At 36.0% G+C, this 21,603-nt stretch overlaps 1 protein-coding gene across 2 annotated transcripts in view; it reads right to left on the reverse strand.

Moving 5' to 3' along the window:
• The window catches only part of SPON1 (spondin 1), a 341,950-nt gene that overhangs the window by 257,866 nt on the left and 62,481 nt on the right, over positions 1-21,603 (reverse strand). For both annotated transcript variants that reach the window (XM_026664804.2, XM_026664802.2), the window contains one exon: positions 1,517-1,650. In XM_026664804.2, the coding sequence (XP_026520589.1) occupies positions 1,517-1,650 (134 nt within the window). The remainder of the gene's footprint in view (positions 1-1,516; positions 1,651-21,603) is intronic.

A 21,603-nucleotide genomic window follows, 5' to 3' on the forward strand; every position in this document is an offset into this window, starting at 1 on the left:
ACTAGAAGCTGGGGGGTGGGGGGGGAGTTCCAGTTTTCAGGGACAGATTTTGTGCAATGGAGGGTTATTAGAGCAGCCAACTTGACCCACCAGTGTCTTATTATAATAGTCACAAAATTATATGCCTCACTGAAGTGTTGAATTCTTGGTTGAAGTATGCTTCCTCTGAGTTACCTAATCCTACAAAATGGATTGATGCTTATCAAAGAGTTATACTGAGTATAACATCATGACTATGTGCCAACTACTCATGAGTCAGCCTTTGACCTCAAGAAGACATATGCTTATTCTATCAAGATGGGTATACCTTGATTTATGCTTCAGAAATGTGTGGCTTATTTCTTTCCCATCACTGCACAAGTTTTCTTCATTTTAGCTAGACTCCTTTCAATCAGGGTTCAGGCTAGGGTTTGGGATTGAAGCAGCATTTATCACATTCATGGATGTGCTCTAGTGCAGTGGTCCCCAACCTTTTTTGTACCTTTTTGCTGATAAAAAGAGGCGAATAGTTATTATTCTCAGCCGAAGCTGCTCCCAAACAACCAGACAGGCAGGCAGGCAGAACGGAGCACTGAATTGAAGTGCGCGCGGGCGGGCGGGGTGGGGGTAAACGGGCGCTTCGGAGGAGATGCAGCGACAGGAAAAGCCACCACCCCCCGGCTTCTTTGAAGCAGTTTCTTCCTGGTCTGGTGGAGCAGCGAGAGAGCGATTGAGAGAGGAACGAGGCGGGGGGAAACCGAAGCTGCTGAGCCAGAGAGCAGGACAGGCTTCGGTTGCTTCCTCCCTCCCCTTCTTTCATTTGTGTCCTTGATCCCCGATCCCAGCAGCATTCACCGAAGGCGAAGAAAGCCGCCATTTTTTTAAAAAAAAATTTCTTTGCGGCCCGGTACAGAGTGCTCCACGGACCGGTACTGGTCCGCGGCCCGGTGGTTGAGGACCCCTGCTCTAGTGGATGTTAAACTTCTCCATGCCCCTTGAATGATGCTATGTTTGGAGAGTGTTTGGGTCTGGATAGGGCAAAAGGGGCTCCAATTCAAGTCTAGCAAGACAGAGTGGCTGTGGGATTTATTTGGAGATTTGAGAGACAAGATTCTTCTGGATGGGGTGGCACTACCTCAGACAGATCTGGAGATCCTCCTAGACCAGAGTTGGGGAATTATGGATCTTTTATGATTGTGGTATGGACTTCAACTCCAAGAATTCCTGAGCCAGAGGTAGCAAAAAGATCTACAGATGCTCATGCCCCCATCATAACATTATTAGAATGGAATCATATGGACCATGCACAAATTGTATTATACAAAAGATAACATGTGTATGTGTTTGTAGTAAATTTTCTGTATAAATTTTTCCCCAATGTTTACAGGCATTCAGAGCATTAAACCTCGAGAATGATTGCTTCTGAGGATCTCATAGTACAGCTAAAGTGAGGCTAAAATTGGTGTAAAGTCATAAAGGACAGTATATGTAGCAAACTATGCTTTCAATCATATATTTAGACCATAAATTTACTTACTTCAAAATTACACAGCCCGTGCCCAAAGAAGGAGCTGTCCAAAACACCTGAATGCGAGTCCTCCTCCTTGGTGTACTCTCTGTCACAGCCACAGGACAATTACTCATGAACTGTGTTTCTTCTTCATCTATAATCTATACATGAAGAAGCAAAAGGTTAATAGAAACACCACCACCTATTTAGAAAGTGAATAAAGGTTCTTGACATTAATATACATACATACATACATACATACATACATACATATACATACATACATACATACATACATACGAATTTCTGGACAGTAAGGAAAAGGGGAAATTGAGGTAAAACCCTCAAAAGAATGCTGGATTTTTTTCCAAAGGGGTGGGGGACAGCTTTGCAGAAATCTGATCTGTAATGTGTCATTAAAAGTTAAATTCATTTTAGTAATTACAAGAAGAAAATAATACAGTATGCATCATTGTTCTTATCTGAGATATAGGAACTGGCAGCTATGGCTAGAATAATACAAGCCACAGAGTATAATATGAAAAGGCACACTATAATTCTTCTGAATTCAAGGTTCTGTAATACCCACCAATCTGATATAAATTATATTTTCATCTATCTATGACACCACTGTCTTTTTTTTTACTAGTGTTTGAGTTAAGATGTATAAATCCTCCATTTATAGAACTTGCAACTGGTAAATAAAAAGAGAAGAGAAAGAGCATTAGCTTATCTCCTTGAAATAAAAAAAAACACCAGCTTCCATGTCATATCAATGCAGAATCTAATAGCATTTTTTCAGTTTTACAGAATTGTAGAGAAGGAGGGCTATTGAGGCTACTAAAACCAACTCCCTATGGCTACTAAAACCAACTCCCTACTTAGCTCAGGAATCCAAACTAAAGCATCTCCACAGATGCCTACCCAGCTTCTTACATTTATGTATCTAGAGTATATATCTCTCTCTTGGCACCTGAGGAGAAGGGTCATTTTGTTTTTAACCTTGATTTAATTGCTGAATGTGAGCTGCCCAGAATCATTCCATGAAATGGGTCGCCATGTAAGTTCTTAATAAAAAAAATAAAGTGAGGTATGAGGTGTGAGGTGTGAGGGGTGAGGGGTGAGGGGAGGAGAGGAGAGAAGATAATAAAAATGACATAAACTGCCCTTACTTTTAAGAAGTTTCTCCTACCATTAAATTCCTGGAACTTAAAACCATCATTCCATCTCCTGTGGTCTGGGATAGTGATAAATGTGATCTGACTATCCATCTGGTACTGCTGCTGATTTTTGAATTATGCAATTATTTCTGCCCCAGACATCTTTTTCTCATGCTAAGCGTATCTAATTTATTCTTACTGGTTATGCCAATCAGGCTGAAAGTTTGTTTACTCTTTCCTTTCTGTTTTAAAATTGCCATTTTGTCTTTTGCACAGGTTTCAAGGTGAAAAGTATTTAACAAAACATTATCAACTCTAAAATAACAACCGTAAAAAGTGGCATAAGACTAATAAACAACAAGCCAAAAATAGTAGACTGATTCCCAAGGATAAGAAACATATATCCTGGGAAAGAGCAGCTAAATTCAGGAAGCTGGTATTGGGTTTTTTCCCCTTTAAGGAGATACGTCAAGTTTTGGATACAACCACAGAGAAGGAGTTCTCTTTTCTAGCCATGTATCCAGGGGTGGGATTCTACCAGTTTGCACCTATTCGCTAGAACTGGTTGTTAACATTCTAAGCAGTTTGGAGAACCGGTTGTTAGAAGAAATTACTGGCCTAATCCTGTAAGGAAGGCAGGAAGGAAACATTCTAGGGGTTGCTTACAGAAACTGTCTCTCCGTTAACCCTTATCACATTCTTGGCAGGACTAGACTTCCTGTCTCAGGAACTTCTCTGGAGTTTTTCCCCCTCCTTTGCTGGTACTTTGCTTGCGTGGAGTGACCATTCAAAGTTACAATGGTACTGAAAAAAGTGACTTATGACCATTTTTCACACGACTGTTGCAGCATCCCCACAGTCATGAGAGGCCAGGCGAGGAGATGCGTGCCTCGATGTGAGTGATATTGAGTTGGCCATGCCCAGCCAATAACATGACCACCAAGCCATGTTCACCCAGTCACATGACCACCAAGCCACACCCAACTAAGCCACACCCACAGAACCAGTTGTTAAAATATTTGAATCCCACCCCTGCATGTATCTTATTAGAAGGTGGAGATAATCTCAGAAAGTTATTTTTAGAGAGGTTCAAACTGCCTCAAGTTTTAAGAAGCAAAGCTTTAATTGATTTAAGAAGCAAAGATTTAATTGATTTAGAAATTTAAAAGACAGTCTGACTGCATTTGTATTTCTGCATTTGAAATGTAGTCATTGCTTTTTGCTCATGCTGTGGATAGTTGATTTAAACATCAAAAATACACTATTAAATGTAAAACCAATACAATAATAATGGAAAAAAGCTAGTGGTAAAAGTGCATTATTATAACAGAGCTAAGATGACCTTGTATCTGCTCCATGTTATGAATTAAAAGAGCAGTTTTAACATAATGGATTCAAAAGAAATAGTAGATGGGAGTCTCGAAGCCGCTACGGAAGATCATAATAAATACCATGCTAATGTTAATACATATTAATGTTCAATAGTTAATTTTGAAGTTAATAAATATTAACATATAAATGCTAATAAATATTAAATATTATAGGAAGCAGTCCTGTTTCCTCTAGACAGTCTGGATTACAACTCCTGTATAAATGAGCATTAAGGTGAGAGTCAGGGTTTTTCACACCAGAAAAGGCAATTATGCAAATATTCAAGAATGATTCAGCTTTAGGTTCACCAAGCATTCACTGAACTGTGAGAAAAGCAAGAAGAAAAAGCAATGGGTTTTAACCACTGCATATAAGCGGGAGTCTGCATCCTTATGTTGGCAATGGGCAATCAGTTCTTTCATTTGGTGTCATTCTGATTTGCCATAAAGATTCTTATCTAGCCTATGAGTCTTCTGCCAAGGTCTTAACATAGGAAGTAAGCTGAGTATGGTCAGGATGTCTGTGGGATTGTAAATTCTGTAATGTTCAGTAGTCTTTGTTTAATGGCCACTCATTCAGCAAAGTTCAACCTTACAACAACACTGAATTAGTGCTTGTTACAATTAGTTCTCATACTCATGCTATTGCAGAGTCCCTGCAATTAGAATAAGAGAGTTGGAAGGGATCTTGGAGATCTTCTAGTCCACGGCTGTCAAACTCACCACGTCATGTTGCTGTCATGTGATGTTTCATGATGTTTTCCCCATTTGTGGAGTTGGGGTGGGCATGGCCTGTGCAATGACACATCCAGCCCACTGGCCGCCAGTTTGATCCCCTTTTCTAATCCAATTGCCTGATCAGGCAGGAATTCCTATACCATTTCAGACTAATGATTGTCCAGTCTCTTCTTTAAAATTTCCAGTGTTGGAGCATTTACAAGTTCTGGAGGCAAATTGTTCCCCCTGATTAATTGTTCTAACTGTCAGGAAATTTCTCCTTAGTTGTAGGTTGCTTCTCTCCTTGATCACATGATTGTGATCTAGGTGCTCAATGTCTGTATCGCGATTACAATGTCTCATCATCCTACGGTCATGTGATTGTAATTTGTAATCTTCCCAGCCAACTTCTGATAAACAAAGTCAGTGGGGAAGCTGGCAGCAAGTCACATGTAGTAGCCATACGAAGTCCTCCCTTAATCCATTCAGTGCTTGTTTAACAATGACAATCGAGACTGCTGGAATTAAGAGGCACAGCCATGTAGGTTTATTTTTATTTATGACTGGATTTCTTAACAGTGGAGTTTCATGTCTCAATTAGCATAGTTAAGTGAGGATTACCTGAGTTACAACAGTCAGACAACATGCCTTAGGTTATGGGCGTAGTAACTGAACAATATGTGAAAGATACCAAGTTTCGTTGATGATTTCATCCCTACAATTTATAGACCCATTCATCCTAACAGAAGCATAGACAAAAATGTCAGTGGTTTCGAGTGTTGATTCATAGATATATGAATTAAATAAGATTCCCTGTATCCAAGGTAGATTATCTTCAGAAAGTGAGCTGAAGATAATGGCAGCCTAGGTGACTAAGTAATTCCCAATTTTAACCCCATTTTCTTTTTAAAAAAATATTCAACAATGTTGTTTCCATGCTCATTCTTTTATTTGGAATTGCCATTCTTTGTTCATAGTTATTTTTACAGGGAAACTATACAATATTCTTGGTAGATGGTTAATGTTTTCTGCATACCTCCTCTGTTTTCATATAGAATCTCAGATAATTATTATTGTAAGGAAACACAATCATACTCATTAACACAGCAAAGACAAACCATATGCTCTTAAAGGACACAGTTTCTTTCAGATGAAAGTTTTCAGTTTCTGGTTAGTCAACTTTAATTTTTTTGTGTTCAAGACTGCTGGAAATTAATACTGAATCAGATCTTAATTGCTCCCTACAGTATTTCATTTATGACTGTCACCTATGAAGAAAAGGGCATAAAATTACTCATTTTTCTCTCTCTATAGTAAAGTAGCACTATTTTTCCATATTGGAAAGGAAGAAAAGGAAGAAATAATGAATAAATTCAATATCCTTTTTTTGCCTGGGGACTGAAGTTAAACAAAGAACAATTAAGAGACAATTCACTATTAATTTGCCTCCTGCCCATTGCTGTGCTATGCAGGAAAGCAATACAGTTGGACAGATCTGCAAAGTGAAAGCTTTTGATTAGTGTAGAAGAGATACTTCCTAAATGAAATTCACTTGTGAATTAAAAGTAGAGGAAAAACTTTGGCAAATGGAAGTATGTTTCTAGTTAATATAATGCCATCTTGGGTATTGAGTGGCATCTTTGTTTATATTACACTTTCAACAAGTTGGGGAAAAGCCATGCCTGATAGTGTGAAAAAGCTCTGATATAAAAACAACTTAGTTGGTATTCAACAAATCACTCTCCTGAACTCAGTCTCCATTTACAAAACAAAGTTGTCTACCTTAGAGAGTTGTGGTAAGAACTCATCTGAATATTCTAAAATGCTATAATGCCATTACTGCACTTGGTACTGCTGATAATACACAGCTCTGTTGCCTGAATCCTGAGCAGTTCTTTTAGATTCTATATAAAACAGATAAAATATTTCATATATTTATAGCCTTCCTTTTATGGCATAGCCCTACCAAAGTGGTTCACTAAACAATGAAACATTAAATATATTAAGAAAAAAATAGCAGAAAAACAAAAATGTAAACTGGACATTTCAAATATTAATAAAGCAGCTGTTGAGATTCTAATAAGTAAGGTACAAGCCTAAAATAGTTTAAAGATTGCTGAATAATTTATACTGGTTACATTAAAAGACTTTAAGGAAGCCAAATAAATTAATAGCTTTTTAAGGCTATTGGAAGACTTCTAATATTAGGACCGTGTCCAGCTCAATAAGAAGGGAGTTTTATACTTTGGAATTATTACAAAAATAATTCCAGGCAGTTCACAATGCAACAAAATAATAAGTGCAATAGAAAAATGAACTAGCAAGAATTCGGGAAAACAGAAAAGAAAACAACATCCTAAATCTGGTCAACAACAAAACTCACAAGGGAATCAAACCACCCCAAGACCTGGAAAAACATTCAGTTTTTTTAAAGGGGCCTGGAATATTATTAGAATGGGTGCCATCATCCATATCAGGATAATCATAGTCTTCCATCATTATTATTTCATGATTCTTTTCCTTCACTTTGCTTTTGGTGAGCATCACATCCTCTCCTTGGTTGGGTAGGCATAGTAAACATTAACAATAGTACTGGGTTTGTTTGCTTGTTTTTGTATCTCCATATACATTAATCCAGATTATCCCTTCACCATGCAAATTCATTCACCTAGATTTCTGAACAGGTTTATATATTATTTATTTAACTTATAATCTAAATATAATTATTATTGTTTTTATTAATATCATCTTTTGAATAAATAGTTTCCTTTGGTTGTACCCTTGTGAGAAACCAATTCTAGCATTGTCATATAAGCTTTTAAGCAAGTTTATAACTTTTAGTTCTCTGCATATATATGCTATTTTGTTTAAATATATTCCATTCTCTTGGGCACCATCAAGATTTTATTTCCCAATAGGTTTGCTTATTATGTATTCATGTCAAAATATAAACTTCACCACTACTTAGAAAAATATCTAATTACCCAAATAGTATGGCTAACACTATTAATTTGGGGAAATCCTATATTCCTTCCTCATCTTATCATTAGAGATTTTTTTTCACCCAAACTTCACCCCCTGAAATCATTATAAAATAGTCTGATTTATCTATAAGAAAACGTAAAAGATAGAATATATATATATATATATATATATATATATATATATATATATATATATATATATATATATATATATATTGAGAAGTCAACAATTCCAGCTCCAGTAATTGTCAACAGCTTTATCAATTTTTATTGAACATATTTGGTCAGTCCATTTGCAGATTTCTTTTTTAATTCAGAGAAGCCAGTTTTGAAGAAAATAATAAATAACGTCCAAGTAAGCCTCTAGATCTGGTCTACAACCAGCAATGTCAGGGCTGACAAAACATTGCAATTCTTTTGAATTCCTATCATTAGAGGTCCAAGTTCAATGGCAGTAACTTTTTAGCACTTTATAGATCCACTGAGCATGATTTGGCAGTTGGGTTTAGATCATTAGGGATTTACTTTGCGTTCCCTGTATTCAAGGCCTTTCCTAACCCTCTAATTCATTTCATTTAAATAAATCTCTTTTCTATTATAATTATGGAACCTAAGATTCACTAATCATTACTCAGGTCAAAATAGTTCATTGCTCACAATTAATATTAATAAGATGATGCTAACACTTCATTTTAATCAGGGATATGTGTGGGAAAATGAATAAAAAAACAGAGGAAGGCAAATATGCAGTGGAGAATATCTATGAGTTTCTATGTGGATATATATGAAGGCTGAAACAACTTTAGGAACAGTAAGCTGGGGAAAGCTAGCTATTAAAAAGGAGACTAAAAATTTAATTTATTCAGAATGCGCTGCAAGAGTATTGAACATAAATTATAAATATTTTTTTCTTTCATTACAACAGTTCAGTTTCATTATAATATTTAGCTTGGCAGGTTGTGACAGAAGACACTCTATAAAATTTATACTGATTTACTTTATGTAACTCTGAACTAATCTACAAGCTCTCTCATATCTTCCCATAGTAGTTACTACCACGGGATGAGATAGAAAATTTTGTAGAATTGGACCCTAGCAAAATGAAGACTATTTCTTCAGACAGAATATTTTGTCATTTAAGACTGCCTTATTGCTAGAGCAACTTTGGTGATCATTTTACCTCAAAGCTGTGTGTTTTGGGCCTGTCTGTGTACATTCTTTGCTCTCTGATCAGACCCTGGCAACTATGACTGTTTTGCCTCACCCCTTGAACCTTGATGTTGGATGCAGTTAACTTGCTGAAACCTTGACTACCGCTAGTGTTAAAACCCCTTACAACTTTAATGAAAAACTGAAGACTGATTTATAGCTTTACAACCAGGCATAACAGTAAGCGGACTGATTTATGACTATGCTGTTGATTCTTTACTGGAATCTTGAACTAGCTGTAACTCTTCCTAATTCAGTTGGTTATCTTCCATGTAGCCTACATAAGGCTATCCTTGTACAGTATCTAGATTTTGCAATCAGTACAAACTGTGACATGCTGTTAAGTAGTGCAAGGTATAAAGATTATATGAAAGATATGTATTGAACACTTTTATGGACAAAATTTAAAGTATTTATATTATGGACACAACTTGAAATACTGATGTTAATCTTTAAAGCCATTAAAGGTTTAAAATCTGACTGTCTAAGAAGTGTGGCCATAATTTATGATCTGCAGGTTAGGCCCTTTTGAAGAACACCTTGTTGTCTGAGTCGCTCTTTCTCACCTGAAGGCAAGGGATGATTCACTCCCAGGTTATTGAATACCTTCCCTTGGGAATTACATTTTGTTTGACATACTCTTGGCTTATATTTTTTCTAATATCCACTACTTGTGATATATACAAAACACAGCTTTTCTGGATAGGATAGTAGTTCCTAGATTTGGGTCATAAGACAAATAGTACCTATTTTACTATTAATGTTAATAAGTATTTTAAATTTGTATAATCTGGGGTTTAAAACATTCTTAGTAGCCACACTAATGGGATAGTGTCCCCACAACATCACAGTTGCAATCTCCATGTCATTTGGATTTGCCAACAATTTTTGGCCTCTTCAAATGTTCTCTGAATTTAATTGTTAAGTATGCTGATAGAATTTTTTAATCACCATTTTCCTCCTCAAGTTTAATTAATTTTGATTGTTTTTTTTTTCTATTTTAATCAGTTTTATAGTGAGCTGCCCTGAAGCTATTAGCACCTGAAGGAAAGGAAAAATACACATAAAATAAAATTAAACTAACATTGGTTCTTGGTTGCTTATTCCATTCTGCATATTATGCAAAGCATAGATAAAAAAAACTGGATAGACTTCAGTGTCTTTCTTGAAAGCTAGCTCACTCTGTTGCACTTATGTTAGAATCCTTGCTGACTCTCTCTCTCTCTCTCTCTCTCTCTCTCTCTGGCTTCTCTTTCCAACCACATGCAAAATATCTTGCAGTGTTTCCAGTTCACATCTTTTCTTCTCTCAAATTAACAAATGGTAAATTGGATTGCATCTGCTTTTAGAATCGAAGTGTTACATTGTGGTTTATCAATTTTTTTCCTAAATTTCTTTGGATGTATTTATTGTTTTTAATTGTTTTAACTGTTTTATAGTTTTAGAATGTTAAACTGCCCACAGTCTCCAGGCTGAGATAGGTGGCTGTAAGATTGAAGAATGAATGAATGAATGAATGAATGGTTCCTTATTTACTAAAATCATTTGTTTTGGTCAATTAGGGTAGGGAAATATTAAGTATTTTCTCCTACCAATAAGTGGCAACAACAAACAATGTGATAACAATTGAACCGGTTGCTTATTCAAATAGGGCACAGAAGATTGTGCACTGTATTTAATTAAGATATATGATATGAAAAACAGTTTCAGCTTCTTCTTGAATCTCTCACTGGTAGGATCAGAAAAATGTACTTTGCTACTGTTCTTTTGTCTGCAAGACATCCTCTGTAAGGAACCATGTCAGAGTTCTTTTATATCACTAGCTTCACTCTTGGCAGTCTTAATCTGCATCAGGTTTTATAGGCAGTATATCTCCCTGTGTATGCTGAGATGAAGTTGACCAAATATGTTTTCTGCCCTACCACCCTCAAGCAGACACACACACACACACACACACACACACACACACACACACACACACAGAAGGCTGTATTGCATTTGTCCTAGATATGTCAGTGGCGAAGTATTCACAAGCAAAAAGATGGTGTAAAAGCCAGCATCTTTTCTCTCTGATCCTCTCTGAATTAACTTGGTACTTGTCAATCCTTCTCTTAGTGTGAAAACAATTTGCTGCCTTTAACAAGTGCCTTCCCAGCCGTACCTGGGACTCCTGTGCCCAGAACTAATGAATTTTCATGGTGCTATGATAGTGCCACATTTTAAAGGGATCTGCAATGTATTTATTCCAAAAGTTTCTTATTTTGATTCACTTTAAATTCATTTCTGTAATCCCAATTGCATTTTATCATGCAAATGCATTTGTTCAAAATAACCCCTCCATTTAAATCAGGAGGAGGGACAGAATTTGTGGAGACCCCTTTCTAGCAAATGTCACAATTAAACATTTCTGTTAAGAAGTTGTAAATTTTAATAAGCTACTGAGTAAAAGCAGAGAGCAAACAGTAACATCATCTAAAAACAGAGGAAGAATCTGCCCAGTTACATGGCTGTGATGAAATACATCAGAATGAGTGCTATTGCTTTAAATACACAAGATTGATATTCATTCCTGAGGTAACATAATACTGTGGCTGGCTTTATAAATCACCGGAGAACTGAAGTGACATATTGTGGAAGATAAGATCTATTTAGGCAAAGAATCCCAGAGCCATCATTCTTGGTTCAGTCCTTAGGCAAAACTAATCCAACCCCTTGGACTTCTTTTCTTTGGGAGATGTATGAATTTTAATGTGACATAGACCGTCAAGTCAAGTTCTGACTTGGAATGACTACACATATGGGTTCCATGCCATCAGTGAGTGCCCTTTGAGAAATGGAAGAGTAAGGTGTAGTAAAGCAGCTGATAATTTGGTATCAAAAAGAGAGATGAAACACTGGGAGAAGCAAATACCAGAATAAGGAATGACACTCATATCTATGATCATAGACACTTACGTTACAAACACGTCATGCCCTGAGTTGTTTGCAAATCAAACTTGGTGTGAGGTCATAACTATCACCTATATTTTCTGACTTAAGTTAAGAAAAATGTAGATTTTCAGTTCACCAAGCCAGAATGGAAATACAATAAAGTATTAGTATTTACATGTCCCCAATTCCCAATGCCTGTGAGTTGCTCACAATAATGAAAACAAAGAAATTATAATAAAAGTAATAAAAGGGGAAAAGAGAAAAGACAGCAAGGATAAAGCTGTAGGTATTGATGAACTGAGCCAGAAATATGTTAAGCTATAAAAGCCATGTCTTTAGAAAATATTATCAAGACCACAGCCTGATTATAGTCAGTTTATATTCAGTTTCAGTCCGACTAAATGGATATCAATGGGAAATCTTCAACCATAGGACAGAGATGGAACAATACCTTTCTATTCAACCTTAGAGGCATATTACTTTGAATACTAAATGAAATAAGACAACAGTTCAGGACTAGTAGCCACTGGTGGTCTTCTTCTGCATTAATGACCCCGTACCCATGTGGGTCACCACTACTACTTACTGCTGCTGTTAAACCCATAATTTAAGTAACATCCTATAAGCAAACCTGTTTATTTCACTGAATTACCCTTTAGTTTTAGAACTATTAGCAAAGGAGAAAAATGTGTCTTTTCCTATTTTGTATATCATTTGATGTACCTCTACCATGCCCCACAACCTTTCTTCATAAACTAAATGGGGAAAAAACGGTGTGTAATTCTTTGTCACATAACAGCTATTCTGCTTTTATTTTTTAGTGTTTTCTCCAGTCAGAGGTCCTTTTGTTTTTTAGACATGATAAACAGAACTACATGTGATATTCCAAATGCAAGGACACCACATTATGAGATAGAAAGGTATTGACACTTTTGAAACTTGCTGTTAAAGACCCCTGTGAATACCATAGATAGCCAATAAAACAAGGCAATGGATCATCAAATAAATCAACCCAGAGTTTTCACCTAAGGCACAAATGACCAAACTCAAATTATCCTACTTAAATACCTTATGTGAAGACTCAGCTCTCTGGAGAAGGCTCTAATGCTGGGAATGCACTATTGAAAGACTTGAAAGATCAGATTAGGGATAGATCTGAAAAAATCTATGTAATCATTAGGAGTCAACAAACAGCTTAATGGCATGTAATTGATCAAACAATCAACTGATCCTAAAGCTTGCTTTTTTTAGAGTGATCATTTATTGAATTGACAATTCAATATTAGCACTTCCCAGGGTTCCTTTCCTGCATATTCACTGTTAGCTCAAACCTTGTCAGAGCAAATAGGAAGTTAGATTCTCTGTTCCAACGTGTTCCATTTTGCCTTACCATTTTAATGGCCATTCCCAAACTTTGCTGATATTGTCAAATAATTATAAAAGACCTGGAAAACAAGACACCCTCATTCAGGAAGATGTATGACACAGATCATGCTATAGCCTGACTAACTAATTTCAATTTTCCCTGAATTCACAGGTCAAAAGCTGGGATCACCTTGCCCACTTCTAGCACAAAAGCTTAATCTAAAAGATGCGTTTGCTTGCAAATCAAGCAATTTTGCATTTGTAATTTTTAAGAATGTGTAAGTCCACTTTGAATTTAGTGACTTTCTATGCTTCCAGTGTCAGCCCTAGATCTTGATTCAGATTCAGGGCAGCCATAGCGAAGAAGCGGGGATGGACTAACTGTGGGAATGGGAGAGTAGTGAATAAGGGAGGATAGCCACAACAACATTCTTTCATCAGAGCTCAAGGCCGAGTCACTGGAGCTTAGAGGGGAGTGACTGGGCTTGGTAGGAGTTCAGAATTGAGGTGGATTGGAGAGCGTGACTTGAGGGTCATCAATAGGGGCAGGGTGTGAGTTTTAGTGTAGAGGGAGAGGAAACGCGGGAATTCAGATTCGGGTTTTCCCCAGATATGCTAACATGACTTCTCTAATAAATTCTTACTTGGATGGACTTTGTGTCTAAGTGCTGAATTCTGGATGGAGAGTTTTGTTGGAACGCTGACATCCAGATTGTCAATAAATGTTTTTAAAAGTTTTATTGTGTCCCTGCTGTTTGCTTCAACTCTTGGCACAAATATATCCTCTACCTTCAAAACTGGAATTCTGTAGTTCTTTCCAGGTAATAGAGCAAGTTGTGTGAATAGAAGACAATACTGAGTTTTTGAAGCTTCTGTTACATTAAACAAAATATTAAAGACAAAGCAGTATTTTAATCCTTACCATTTCATTAAGAAAATGATATGGAGATAAATAGCAATCCTCTGTGTATTTTGCATTATTTAGCAGAAATTTGGCATCATTCTTCATTTATTAAGTGACAGCATTTGTAATCTGTTTTCCCAATAAAAAAAGATTCTGTATTTACAAATATCAGACTTAAAACAATTTCAGCCTTGGCATTTCATCCATGGCTTGACTTTGACATAGAACACCTGCAAAACACAGCTGAGGAAGGCTAAAGAAATAAGCAAGCTCAGGCACTAGATAGCTTCTACAACAATTTTGTTCTTTTTATTCTCTGCACTACTTGTGCAATGGATAAGACTTCTTCTTAAAAAGGGTATTAAAATAACACATTCCACATTTAAATAAAGAAATGTGCAAGCATTATTTCTAAGTTTTTTATATACCATAAAAAACTAGAGATGACTATAAATCATATTTTAAAAGGGAAGAATATGCACACACTAACATATAGGTAATCCTTGCAAAACAATGGTATTTGGACTGGAATTTCCATTACTAAGCAATGAGGTTGCAAAATGCAATAACATCACTTAGAGAAAGAAATCTGAGGCAGAACAAGAAGCAATGGATGGAAAACAATCAAAGAGTGCACGACCACCAAACTGGTGGGCCACCTCTGAGTACAGTTCATTCAGTACCCCTGTAACTTTGAACAGTTGCTGAACAAATGGTCATAAATCAAGGACCACTTGTATTTGGGAAATTATATTTTATCCTGTATTTTGGAATTGGAATCAAATCAAATTCCTTAATTATGGTCTTTGATCAGCTTTTACAGTAAAAAAGAGAAATAGTTTCATAGATTCATGTTATTATTATTGGAACAGATGGGTTTCGCCAGAAAATTTATTCAAGCAATAGAAGCCATATATCACAAGCAAACGGCAAAGGTAATGATAGAGGGAGAATTGACAGACTCCATCAATATAAGAAAAGGTACAAGACAAGGATGTCCACTATCACCTTTGCTATTTGTATTAACTTTGGAAGTGCTAAACAGAAATATTAGAGACGAAAAGAGTATAAAAGGAATGAAAATTAAAAAGGAAGAATTTAAATTGCAAGCCTTTGCGGATGACTTGGCTTTTATTTCAGAAGACCCTTTAGAAACAGCACCAAAATTATTGGAAAAGATAGAGGCATATGGCAAGGTGGCTGGTTTGAAAATAAACAAAGATAAGACAAAGATCTTGACAAAGAATATGCTATTAAGACAAAAAGAAGAATTGGCAGACCTACTGAAAATTCAAGTCACGAATAAGATCAAGTATTTGGGGATACATTTGACAGCAAGATGTAGTACATTAAAAGAGAACAACTATATTAAACTCAAACAGCAGATAGCGTCAGACTTGACAAAATGGGAAAATCTACAATTGTCATTAATAGGGAGAATTTCAACAATCAAGATGAATATTCTACCCAGAATTTTATATTTGTTTCAAACAATACCAATTAGGCTTGGAAAGGACTACTTTGAAGATTTAAATAAAATTGTGTTGAAATATATATGGCAAGGTAAGAAAGCGAGAATAAAGTTAAAACTCTTGCAAGATGCCAGAATTAGAGGAGGATTTGGTTTGCCTAATTGGAAGTTGTACTACCAAGCTACAAATTTGATGTGGGCTAAGGAATGGATAACATTAAGAAATACTAGATTGTTGGCATTAGAAGGACATGATTTGTTGTTGGGGTGGCATGCTTTTTTATGGTATAAGGGAACCAAAACACAGGGCTATTTTAGAAGACATCATATACGGGAGTCTCTGTGGTTAAATTGGGAGAAGATTAAAAGACAATGCTATTTGAAAATTCCAGTCTGGTTATCGACTATTGAAGCATTTTCCTATCCTATAATATATAAGAAGGAACAAACAGTTAGATATGGGGAAATTTTGAATGAAAAGGGTGAACTTAAATCTATGCAAAAACTAGAGGAACAAGGTATAAAGATGAATTGGTTTTCATATGCGCAAATACATTCAAGGTATGATAAAGATTTTAAAACAGAAGGTTTTTATGATAAATTGACTGACTTAGATAAGATCTTGACAGGTACTGATGAAAAGGTGATTAAAAATTGTATGGATATTTATTAGAAACGAAATTAGAAGAAGAACAAGTTAAAGAAACTATGATTGCTTGGGGGAAGAATTTTGGATATGGGATCGATTTAGAGAAATGGCAAAAATTGTGGTCTCAAAATTATAAAATGACAATGTCAACAGCATTTAAAGAAAATTTGTATAAGATGTTTTACAGGTGGCATTTCCCCCCGACAAGAATAGCAAGAATGTTCAAGAATAAATCCAAAAAATGTTGGAAATGTCATCAGATACCTGGCTCATATTACCATATGTGGTGGACTTGTGCAGATGCTAGAAAATACTGGACTAAAATCCACATGTGGTTGGAAAAAATTACAAAAAAACATATAGATTTGAAACCAGAGATATTTTTATTGGGAATTTTACCTGATACATACAGTAAAGATTTGAAATATTTGATTGTAAATGTATTAACAGCGGCTAGGATTGTATTTGCTAAAAATTGGAAAAATGAGAAAATACCATCGCAGGAGGAAACCAGTAAGAAAATATTGGAATGTGCTGAAATGAGTAGATTGACATTTGAAATTAGAGAACAAGAGGATAAACAATTTTACAAAATTTGGGACCTTTACTATCAATGGTTAGATAATAAAATTTGAGTGTGGACTTAGCATATCTTAATCGTAATAGCATAGAACATGTATGTATGTGGGTGGGGGGAATCCTGAATTTATCAAGAACAAAAAAAATGAATATATGAAAATGGTGCCACCTAAGATAATTTTATTCAACATTAACTGCTGCAGAGACTTAAGTCAGCTATGACTTTGGATATTTTCTGCTCCTTGAATTCCTAAGATTAGTTAAAATTTCTAGTCATTGACAAATCCTGTTCCAGAGCATATCTGAGGTTAATTTACACACTATATGAAATAAAGTTTCTAATCCACTGAATATATTATGAAAAAAGTTGGAAAAAATATTTACAACTAAAAATTTGTTCTAATTCTGAAAAATTCTGAACTACAGTGTCAACTGTGCTAAAACATTATTTTAACAAAAAAGCCCCCCTCCAAATTTTTAGCTTTTACTTCCATTTCAAATCTATGATAATTTTGTTATTTTGTGATTTTTGGTATTGCTTTTTATAACAGGTCCAAACTTAGTCATACTTAGAGCAGGACTACTGAAACCAGTGGATCTTCCATTAGCACAGAGGTCTCCAAACTTGGCAACTTTAAGACTTGTGGACTTCAACTCAGCTATGCTGGCTGAGGAATTTTGGGAGTTGAAGTCCACAAGTCTTAAAGTTGCCAAATTTGGGGACCCCTGCATTAGCACAAATAACTATTGAATTAAATGCTTTACTTTAATCTATTCCCCAGAGATCTTGGTATTTGATCAGAGTTCCTGAATTTATTTCAAATCCCAATCTAGCAACATATGAAATGAAATTGCCTTTGTTTACTGCAAAAAAAAAGTACATGGTTTTTTTTAAAAAATTGTTTGTTACGACAAAAATTGTTTGTTATGACAAAAATTATCTGACTTTCTTTGCAATGTCCTTGGCTCTGGAATTCAGCCCTCACACCAAGTTACCATAAAAACAATAGTTGGATTAAGGCAGAAGTGGTATTCAGCAGGTTTTGACCAGTTCTGGAGAACGGGAAGAAGAAATTTTGAGTAGTTCAGAAAATCAGCAAATACCACCTCTCACTGGAGATTTTACAGTATCCTTCCCCTGCCATGCCCACCAAGCCATATCCACAGAACCAGTAGTAAAAAAACTTGAATCCCACCATTGGATTAAAAATGTCAAAACATGCAATGGGTGACAACAGCCATATTAAATTGCAGTTAGATAATACTAGTGGTGGCATATTTGGCTACTGCTGAGAGCTCAATCCTATAATCTAAAGTGATTTGTTCAATTAATTTCCTAGTATAGCAAATCATTTGTTCTGCTCTATGCCCAGATTTGTCTGTAATCAATATCTCTTGAGCAGCCATGAAAGGCTTGAACTGGAATGAATTGAACCCCTGCAGACACATAAAAAGAAGCATTGACGTTAATTCCTGCTTGCACTGTGGGCGCCTTTCCTAGTTTGTCTTCTTTTATCACATTTATTGGATTCTGTCTAATCACCCAGGCACAACACTGTGTACTTGTGCACTGTACACTTCTGTTCATGCTTTAACTGAAAGATATCTGGGTGGTCTCTCTCAGTCTGACACAGGAAGACTCAGAGCATCCCAAAGACTGTTGTGTTATACTGCTTAACATGGGAGGGACATTGATTTCACTGAGATTTACAGGCTTTGTTTGCTTATTTACTGTTATTGAAAAATACAGATTTCTTCAGCCTCAATCACAATAATACATGAGCAAACAACCGATACATACTCAAGGTAAACCGCTCCAAACCCGATTGCAGAAAATACGGCTTCAGCAACAGAGTGGTCAATGCCTGATTACCCTACCGACTCCATTGTTACAGCCTCGACCCCACACAGCTTCAACCTCAAACTGTCTACTGAGGACCTCACCCCATTCCTAAGAGGTCCTTAAAGGGGGCATGAAGAAGCGTATCAGTGTGCCTACCGTCCCTGTCTTACTGTCCCCATTTATCTGTATTTACTCCCTTGTTTTTTTTAATGTTCATACTTATACTTGTTATCTTGTACATGTTTGACAAATAAATAATAAATTAATAAATAAGCAAATAAACAAACAAACAAACAAATAATAAGATGCTGCTGAACAGGGCTCCAAATTCAAGCAAGACTAGGTGAATGGATGACCACAAGAAATTAGCATGCTTCTCTCTACTGAATGAAAGCAGCTGTTCTCTTCAGATATATGAACTTTTTCATTCTGAGCATAATTCTCACAGCACTTAATGGCTACCTGCCCATCAAAACTAAGAATCAAACAGCTAGTCTTTCACTCTTGTATGAATGAAGAAAAACAACTGTCTGTTATGTGTCTGTTAATTTTCTTTTCTGATTTACAGCACACTAAGCAACCTGTTGGTATGTACTACAGATAAAAAAGAGGATCACCAAAATTCAATCACTCTCCTTTGATAAACCATGATCATAATCATGGTTATGATCATATAATCATATATGATTATGATCATAATGTATCATTGCTAGTATAAACTCAGAGCTTATGCATTGGAGACAAATTCCTTGTATATCCAATCACATTTGGCCAATGAAGAATCTCCTCTCCTCTCCTGAGTTATTACTCTTGGTAATTGCATGGACAAGTCCCTGCAGTTTCCTTGGGAAGGTTTTTCAGAAGTTGTTTCATACTACCTTCTTCTTAGCTGAAAGAAATCTCAAAGGTGTTTTTTCAAAAGGCAAATGGGTAGTTTTTTTTTTCTTGAGGAAGAAGAAGAAAATGTTTTGCTTCTCATCCAAAAAGCATCATCCATTCTGATAGTGGGGATATGGAAGGATAGGTACTGACAGTTGAAGCTGGATGGTGAGGGGATGGAAGGATAGATTCTGATAGATTGGGGATGGGGAAATGGAAGGATTGTATTTCTCTGCAATCATCTGGTTGTTAGCACTCTCTCTGAGAGCTGTTGAGGCCACTTGGAGGTTTATCTGTGCCCTCAGGGTCACCTTTGAGACAACAATAACCTAGATGACTGAGAATCGCCACAGACATTTAGCTGAGAGAAAGTGACTAGCCCAGCTGGTTTTGCTCCTAAGGCAGGATTAGAACTCATGGTCACCCTGTTTCTAGCCCGATGCCTTAATTATTACACCAAACTGGTTCTTCATATTCTCATGCACACATATTTTTGCCTATGGGCCATCTATCCCACAGTGAGCAGGAGATAACTATTTCCAAGATTGATCCACATTAGCTACTCTTCTGCTTTGAAATCTAATCTCCCACTTGCAATCAGTGCAGTTTTCTCTTCAGTGGTTCAGGAAAACAAGCTCAGAGCACCATCTAAAAGCCAAGAAATGTACAAGGCAATCCTTTGTTTTGTAAGTCAAAAAAAAAATACATGTAGTATAATCCTATCAATATTTTTAAGCTTGGGAACTCTATTTTGTTCAGCAGAATTTACTTTCAATTAGCAGCGTGTTCAGTTTGAGAACAAAATTGAACAACACTTTAAGGGATTATTTTTAAGCTTACTCACAGATTAATCAAGGAAAAGATATATAATCAGTTATTATTCCCACTAAAATAATATACTTAAAGCACCATAAGTTACCAGATGAAAGACACCATGCTTGGAAATCCCAGCTTCGTTGAAGTTTAAAATAATCTTTCATGCCAGCCAGCAGAATAATAAAGTTATAAATCCATTCTCTAGCATTAATAATTATGATATATGCTTCTTATAACATCTATTTACATTGCTCATTGCATACCAGTATGAGTAAGAAGCAAATGAAAGCATATATTAAAAGGAGAGGGGATGACAAATATGAATATAGCTTTAAGTAAGTTCTCAAAAAGCTTTGAGCCATGAGTTGTAATAGAATTTCTACTTTCATATTTTATTGCTCAGGATACTTACTTAATATCCAAACCATTTATTTCTGGTGTTTCTCAATTTGACAGCTCTAAGGTGTGTTGACTTAAAATCTCAGAATTCCTCAGCCAGCCATTCCCCATGGAAATTTAACACATAATTAGAAGGACACGTGCCTTACAGTAAAGTTGTAGGAGATGACCAAGCTGAACCCGAGGAAGGAGTCAAGCATGTTATCAGTTTGGGATCCCTTTGCGCCCACAAGTCCAGCCCTCCTTGAATTCTATTGACTCTTATCTACTGCCAATTTGCCTTGACCATTAGTAGTTCAGATTCTTGTTTAGGGATCACATGAAGTAAACTTGTACTCATTTAAACAAGTTGCTGATTTCTTGCTCCTGACACAAGCACACACTTTGAATGCAGAAAGTAACAAGCTCCATTCCAAATGTCTCCTGATTAGACTTAGAAAAACTTGTAGGAATCACTAAAGAACAAATGGCAGAAAGCACAAGCCAGCTTTCTATAATCTTGGCACCTCTGAATTTGTGGGCTAATGCCTCCCAGAATCTTCACAATAATTATGCTCAATAAAATTATTCAGGGGAGGTTAAGTCTACATGACTTGATGACCCTCAGAGTGGAGAAAACTGGTGTAACTGTGTAATTCTGAACTGGGTGGATTAATGATTAAAAATAAGATTAAAAAAAGTTTTCTGCAATTTTCCCATAGCTAATCTTTCATTCCTCCCACTCTCTATTAAGAATTAGGCTATAAAATCTTGCTTGGCAATAAAAGCTTTGATGTCAAAGTAGCAATGAATAAATAACCCTTGTAGCATTTACTTTTGCCATCAAAGACTAAATTTA

Source organism: Notechis scutatus, chromosome 1, assembly GCF_049901735.1.
Source record: "Notechis scutatus isolate UNSWTSFEM ecotype Mainland chromosome 1, rNotScu1.2, whole genome shotgun sequence".
Taxonomy (NCBI): Eukaryota; Metazoa; Chordata; class Lepidosauria; order Squamata; family Elapidae; genus Notechis; species Notechis scutatus.